Source organism: Penaeus japonicus, unplaced genomic scaffold, assembly GCF_977035675.1.
Source record: "Penaeus japonicus unplaced genomic scaffold, GWHDUDI00000001_assembly GWHDUDI00000038, whole genome shotgun sequence".
Classification (NCBI taxonomy): Eukaryota; Metazoa; Arthropoda; class Malacostraca; order Decapoda; family Penaeidae; genus Penaeus; species Penaeus japonicus.
This window is the reverse complement of record NW_028234440.1, coordinates 3201501-3209473: the sequence shown is the minus strand read 5'-3', so window position 1 is coordinate 3209473 and position 7973 is coordinate 3201501. Positions and strand designations below refer to the sequence as shown.

Here is a 7973-nt window from a genome sequence, read left to right as displayed (position 1 = left end):
AAAGAACAAAAGCTACGTAACAAAATGTATATGTATACTTGTATATGTATACTTGTATATGTATACTTGTATATGTATACTTGCATATGTATACTTGCATATGTATACTTGCATATGTATACTTGCATATGTATACTTGCATATGTATACTTGCATATGTATACTTGCATATGTATACTTGCATATGTATACTTGTATATGTATACTTGTATATGTATACTTGTATATGTATACTTGTATATGTATACTTGTATATGTATACTTGTATATGTATACTTGTATATGCATACTTGTATATGCATACTTGTATATGCATACTTGTATATGCATACTTGTATATGCATACTTGTATATGCATACTTGTATATGCATACTTGTATATGCATACTTGTATATGCATACTTGTATATGCATACTTGTATATGCATACTTGTATATGCATACTTGTATATGCATACTTGTATATGTATACATATGTCTTTGATCAAATGAATAGATGTAAAAAATAAAGAAAATAAATACCATGACTGCTAGAGGTGGTCATCGTCTCCACAATACCATAAAGAATAATTGCTCCTCTTCACAAGGAACTTGTTTTGTATATGTGTTCTTCCCTGACAAAGCCAACTGTTCTGACACTATAACTGTTATAACCAGAGAATATCTTCAGTACTATAATATACTTGTTACTCTTGTTATACATGTTTATTAGTCACACATCATGTCGGTGCTGTCATGTCATGGATAAACTGGTTTAGGATAAATGGTGTTTTTTTTATCAAAAATTGTTGAATGAGTAGATTCCTTTTTCACTTGTTTAGAGCAAGGTTATTCTAAGTAAAGGTCAAGGGTTTGTCGTCAGTGGGTTACTGTGTCTTTGAAAAAAATATATATAATATAAAATAAAGAAAAATAATACAGGCAAAATGAAAAAAAGTCATAACATCGACATAAAGTAGGCGACACAAAAAAAAAAAAAAAATTCATAGCGACTAAAGAAAGTTATAAGACTACTACTGAGTGTGCAATACTGCCCCATAAGGGTATGAGGGTAAAACACGAAACCTAACTGGGTCACTATGAGTGAGTTTAAGGACACAGGTCTAGAGAAGTAACCATACCCACTTCAAATTCTTCTATTAAAAAATGAACAAGCACATACATCACACAATAAGTAGATACAGTGTAGTAATCTATATATTTTGTATTCTGAACTTCAGAAAGGAAAAGAAAACACATTAAAAAATGAAATATTTTACTTCACACTTAATTATCCAAATGATTAGAGCAGATCTTCCAGATAATAAGAATACTGGAATGTTACATGGAATATGCTCATCAATAAGTATTTTCAATACTTCTAAAAAGAAACATAAATTTATGTTGTTAATCTATACTTCAAAAGGAAGTATTACAGATTAACAGCAATTCTGTTTGATTTATTTGATATACTTTTAAGAATATATTTATCTGTAAAATTAACAAAATATAAGTACAATATGAATAGAATTTATACATATATGAAATGCAAATGATAATATATGTAAATAAATAGTGATTATCATCAGATAGCCCTGATTGAGCTTGGATATTGATTATTGTGTGTTCTGACTAAGGTGCCCATGCCCCACTGTGATGGCGGTGTCTCTCTCACTACGTCTGAAGATGCTACTACTTCAACTTCTACAGCCACATGGGTGAAACCGGCTTCCTGTAGAATTGTAGTTACCTGAAAAAAAAAAAGAATATTGCATAATATACATGATATGTAATGTACATTTATAGTAAGTGTACTCCTCCTGCCAAGGAAAAAATACAGCAAATATAAACCTGCACATAAGCACATGTACAAAAAGCTATCAGACCCAAGATGAAAACAAAATTTATTCTGAAATGATCACTCTCACTTTTTCAAAAAACATTGCTTTGTACTAAGTTTTCCTATCAATGATCAATCATTCAGTATAAATCAATTCACAGTTACACTGATAATTTCTATTAGTGATCATAATCCAATCTATGTAATGGATTTCACTCATAAAAGTTAAATAGCTGAAATTTTTGTGACAAAAAAGTGCTTGAATTACTAGTAAAAATATCCTTTACACTTCCAGTCAGCTGATTATGAACTCCAAAGATTTCATACAGTATAAAGTTCTGCATATCTGCTCTACACAGGTCTACTTACAATACCAATGGATACAACTTGCAACACTATGGCAGAGTCACTTACATTATGAATCATCTTCTGTTCAGAAACATCATTCTGACACTGCACAACAATAGCTGACACCAAGATTTCTCCAGAATGCTGCCAAAATCGAGGATCCTTACAGCTCACTACATGTTCAAGTTCTATAATCTGGAAACCAACAAAATGTAAATAAACATGTACAATGTAAGTAGAGTCTCTACTAACATTTTTCATTTCATTAGTCGCAGTTTTCTAAATCATGTATAGTCATGTGGCGGGTATATGTTGTATGGGCCAGAGCCCTCCACATTTACCACCAATGACGGCAAATCATGCCAGCCACGACCAATGGGTTAAATATTCAGTTATATACAATAAGCACTAATTTTCTAACAAACCTTATCTATGCATTCTCTCGCCACATCTTCAAAGCTGTAAGGAACTCTGAGCACAAGAACAGCCACAGACTCCTTCAGAAGTGGAAGAACAGATGCCAAAATGAGAATAGACAGGACCAGCGAACACAGAGGATCTGCTACATGCCAGCCATACCAGTCAATTAGCAATGACGAAACAATAACGGCAACACTACCCATGGTGTCTGCTATAATATGAAGAAACACACCTGAAAAAGAGAGATTCCATGATATATCTTTCTGCCTGTTCCTTACTTCACAATATTTTACACAATTGTCCTCAATACATTTTTACAAAGTAGAACATAACAGTCAAAAAGTACATTCCAAGATTAAGACTGTGGAATTGTTCTACTGTCCTACTGCCTATCTTAAATATCTGTTAGACTCGTTATTAAATTTCACATTCAATCTTCATGTCATGCCTTGTCTTTTTGTCGGAAAAGAATAAACAAGGATATATCTAATGACTTTGATGGACTACCCATGGCTCAAGCCTATTTCACCCTTGGAAAACTAACAGTTCTATACTGTAAATAAACACAGGGTTTGGATGTACATGCAAATATATTCAGCATATACATTTTCTTTTATTCATTGCCTTTTTCCTATTTTTATAATTATTAGTCCAAGATAAAATAATCCTCAGAATGTGATCTTTCAAGATGGTACTAAGAAACCAGCTGCTTTTGTAAGATTCCTTTTTTGTGTTAAATGCTTGTACATCCTTATCACCACTAGTCATATATCTGTGGACATGGCTATTCAACTTATAAACTCTATTTTTCATACCCTGTGTCCTTATACTATTGAGTGATTTAGCATGGAAAATGCATACTTTATTCTTCTTCTTTACCTATGTCTATTAAGTTTTATTCAATTTGAACTTGATATCACTTGTTATAGATAGTGGCAGTATAGATAAAGAAACTTACCCTGCATATTGGCATTAAACTTATGACTGTGTCCATGGGTGTTGCCACTTTTGTGTCCATGCCCATGGGTGTGTCCATGACCATGACCGTGCCCATGGCCATGACTGTGCCCATGACCGTGACTGTGCCCGTGTCCATGTGAATGTGTATGACTACAGGGGGGGGAAATGCAGTTAGAATCTTCTCTTCACATATTTGAAACACTTATTCCACTTCAGGTACTCTTCTCTTAAACACATATCTTCATTCATAATTACAGATTCAGCAAAATAAAACAGAATGTTGCAAGTTGCTTACCTAAAAGACATGATTCCAAATAGATTAACAAACAAGCCACAGACAGCCACAGCCAGTAACTTTTCCGTGTGCACTTCTGGCGGTTCCAGGATTCTTCCAATGGCCTCATACAGCACCATCAAGCCAATCTGGAAAGGAAGTTGAAACAGAATGAATTCATTAAAAAGTGTTGTGTGAAGAGTCAGTAAATAATTATCTGGAAAGTTGCATAGCTTTTTGGAGGTTTTACAAAGCTACATAGTTTTCTGCAGGTTTTATAAGAGCAGTCTGTGACATCATAGTTCATTAACCTAGTACAGATGTTTTCTTCTATATATACATGCTTAAATTTCCTATCCAAAGAGCAAAACACTCATTCATGATCTTTTGCTTACCACAGAGAGAAATAGACCATTGACAAATCCTGATAAAACCTCTACTCTCCCATACCTGGAAACACAAGGGTTCTGTCAGCAACCATTTAAACTCAGGAAATATTTGACTGAAAAGTATACCTCAAAAAGACAACCTTGTAACTGCAGACAGTCACACACAAAAATGAAGTGGTGTGTATATACACTGTATCCAAAACATTTGAGGACATGACAAATGAACACCAACTGTATTCTTTTCAATTTTGAAGCTTTTGAAACTAGAGAATAAACATTCAGAAACTATAAAAACATATTTCGTCCGATAAAAAAAAAAAAGTTTAATACACAGTCTATTTACTCACCCGAATGGAAATGTCTTGGTTGGTTTCCATTTGGCCATCACGGATGCTATCAAGCCAATGACAAGGGCTGAACAGTCAAACAACATATGGAAACCATCAGAAATTAGTCCTAGGCTATTGGTCCACACTCCGTATGTGAACTCAACAAATGTAAAGCCTGGAAAAAAGATAAAGAAATATATATATACATATATGTATCAACAAAAAATGTTAATAAATACAGAGATTCTTTAAAATCATAACTGCTTTTAAATCTACAATACAATAAATCCTGGATATGAACTGAACTTATAACATCTTATCACATTAAAAATATTTTTAAAAATCATAAGTTTTACCCCATTGATTATCTGTGATTTGGTAAATTTATACCCATCTCTAGAAGCATTCAAATAAATAATCATCTAACATCAACACAGACACTAAGACACAGACAGACATAGAGACAGAAACACAAAGAGACAATGAAAATGAACACACAAGACAGAAAATGAGACACACATACATTCTTCTTTTTGTATGCAAAAAAACAATAAATGGCAAAATCTATATCAAATGAAACACATCCATGAAACAATATATATATATATATATTATATATATATATATATATATATATATATATATATATATATATATATATATATATATATTTTTTTTTTTTTTTTTTTTTTTTTTTTTTTTTTTTTTTTTTTTTTTTTTTTTTTAATCTGGCTGAGTTTATGCAACAGTATTTGAAATAAAATCTATATACATAACACTGAATGTGTACATAACAAAATTTGAATGAGACAACAAAGCTAACTCCATTAGCAAATCATAACTCACACAGGTTTATGCAGAGAAAGTAGAAGATAGTTCGACTATTGCCGTCTGCAAGCACAACCTTCAAGGTCGTTGTGAGGAAAGAGATAAGAGACTGTGAACGGTGCAATGCTTCCCCTGGCAAACCATGTAGAGGCAGTCCATTCATGGTGCCTGGAGTGCGCCATCGCTCCTTGTTTGAAGTTAACTGTAGCGTAGCTGAAAAGGTAATAGTGAATGTATTACTTCCAATTTCATAGTCATTCATAAAATAAAATATATGCTGTTAACATATCAGCACAAGAACAAAGACAAACTGCATAACAGAAATGCCATTACCAGCTAATAGCATCACAATGCTGAATACAACGCCTCCTGAAAATGCATGGTCCATTTTTTCTTTGACAACTCCATCACTGTCTACAACCTTCCCCGAGTATCTCCACACTGTACTAAGCACAAGACTTGTAAGGAAGATGGAAAGCGTGCCAACTCGAGCCGTGCGAACCACATCCAATCTGTTGAAAAAAACGGTTTTGTGAAGAGTAATCCCATCAACTCACATTAGGCATTCCAATATGAAAAATCAAAGAAAAATTCATACTAAAAAATACTGACTTGAGCATTCTCATGGCAGGGACTTTTCATCACCTTTTCTAAACATTTGTAGAATAAGAGGTTAGTTTTCATTCTCTACTGACTCTCAGATAATTAAAAGTATTGTTAGAGATCTCACAATGTAATAAGCCAGCATCCAGACTATAATTATTTGACAATGAATATTATTCATTTATTGAAATAACTGTCAGTTACATTCACATTCATTCTATAGTATAAAGATAAGGACTTTGCTATAGAAGGCCATAAATGAGCTGAATCAATACATCAGATTTTCTACTTTTTCTTATATACTTGTATTTGAAAAAGAAAACAATATTGATCATAAAAGAAAAAAGACACCTTCTGTACCTCATAAACTTGCTAAAAAAAAAATTAATGACACATTAAAAGAATGCATACATACAAACCTCTGAACACATGCCGCTTCCACATAATAATGGAAGGCAAACACAAACAGCGAGACAACAAAGGCCTGTGGCAAGTACTGCAAAGCACCGGGACTCGAGGTGTCCTGCTGAAGATCAAACATTACATTAACATTATGAGAGAAAGTTATTGTCACTTCAATACATAATAAGACAGGAATTTCCTTTTTTTTCTATTTACTGATCATTCTATCACTTTCTCATAAAAAAAGTGTGTGTGTGTATATATATATATATATATATATATATATATATATATATATATATATATATATATATATATATACATATACATATACATATACATATACATATACATATACATATACATATACATATACATATACATATACATATACATATACATATACATATACATATACATATACATATACATATACATATACATATACATATACATATACATATACATATACATATACATATACATATAAAATCCTACAATCTCAATACTTGATTTGACAAAAGAAGTGAAATAAATGAAAACGTGTGGAGTTGTTAACTCTTCCAAGACAGTCAGCTTGGGTATCTTAACCCATTCCCGACGGGGGAATTCTAGCCTTGAATGTCCAAATGCCGGGGCGTTCGAATTATTAGGCCTAAATCAATTGAATGGCTGGCACAATACTGTGCCGCCCGGCAACTGGGCTTTTGAATGCGCGGTACACATGCTGTACCACCCGTCCTGTGTGGGTTAAGATGTGTGTCTTTTCTACTATTTTCTAGACTCAAGATATGATCGTGAGTCTATATGATATTATTAGAAAAGGGCTATAAATTAGCATTTGGTATAATAGGTCATCATAGCTGAAGGAGTTAACAGCCTGTAATTTTAACAAACAGAAAAAGCAAAACAATAGCAATTTGACCTCACAAAAATGCCCGTGGGAGAAGGGTTAAGCCCATTACTGTTGGCACAAGGCACCGAATGTCAGGAGTTTGGATTATTAGACATGATAGTTTTAGTGTCCATTTTAAAGCAGGGATTTTACTTTACATTAAAAAATAATGTACTCATGAACATGGACTTCACCCTACCATGTATATGTAAAGGATGAAACTATGCTTACAAACTTCATTTAGGCTACCAATTCTAGACCTTTACATCAGACAGAAGGAATTGGAAAAATTAAAAAACCTTTCAATATAACTCTTTCTTTTAGTATAATTTATCCTTACTTGGGTAATCCAAACCATCAAGGCAAGTGGACAAAGGAACAAAGTCGAAACGATGGCTGTTAGAGCATGTAATCGCCTGGAGCTCCCCACGTCCACCGCCAGGCGACGTCCTCCATTGTTAACGTAGGCTTGGAGGCACAAGGTCAGAAGCAGCACCACAATCCCACCCTAAAAAAACATGCAATACTAAAAATTAAATTCTCACAAATCATATCTAATTCAGGATCATAGTATTATATTATATTGCATCATTATAATCATTACATTATCATATTAATAATAATATATGATTGAATTAATTTTCCCATGCTCACACTACAATGACATAGTGCAATACTTTGTAAAAATAATAAACATGAAAACATG

At 32.8% G+C, this 7973-nt stretch overlaps 1 protein-coding gene across 9 annotated transcripts in view; it reads right to left on the bottom strand.

The window, feature by feature from the left end:
• Nucleotides 1–1238: 1238 nt before the first annotated feature.
• Nucleotides 1239–7973, bottom strand: part of LOC122267664 (proton-coupled zinc antiporter SLC30A5) — a 35023-nt gene continuing 28288 nt past the window's right edge. For 7 of the 9 annotated variants that reach the window (XM_043037762.2, XM_043037765.2, XM_043037763.2 and 4 more), the window contains 11 exons: nt 7608–7775; nt 6390–6496; nt 5701–5879; nt 5386–5580; nt 4558–4714; nt 4217–4271; nt 3843–3970; nt 3546–3697; nt 2593–2819; nt 2234–2362; nt 1239–1729 (listed from right to left, as the gene is read on the bottom strand). In XM_043037762.2, the coding sequence (XP_042893696.2) occupies nt 1565–1729; nt 2234–2362; nt 2593–2819; nt 3546–3697; nt 3843–3970; nt 4217–4271; nt 4558–4714; nt 5386–5580; nt 5701–5879; nt 6390–6496; nt 7608–7775 (1662 nt within the window). In that variant the 3' untranslated portion in view covers nt 1239–1564. The remainder of the gene's footprint in view (nt 1730–2233; nt 2363–2592; nt 2820–3545; nt 3698–3842; nt 3971–4216; nt 4272–4557; nt 4715–5385; nt 5581–5700; nt 5880–6389; nt 6497–7607; nt 7776–7973) is intronic. The other 2 variants (XM_043037768.2, XR_015190683.1) reach the window with 2 other exon arrangements.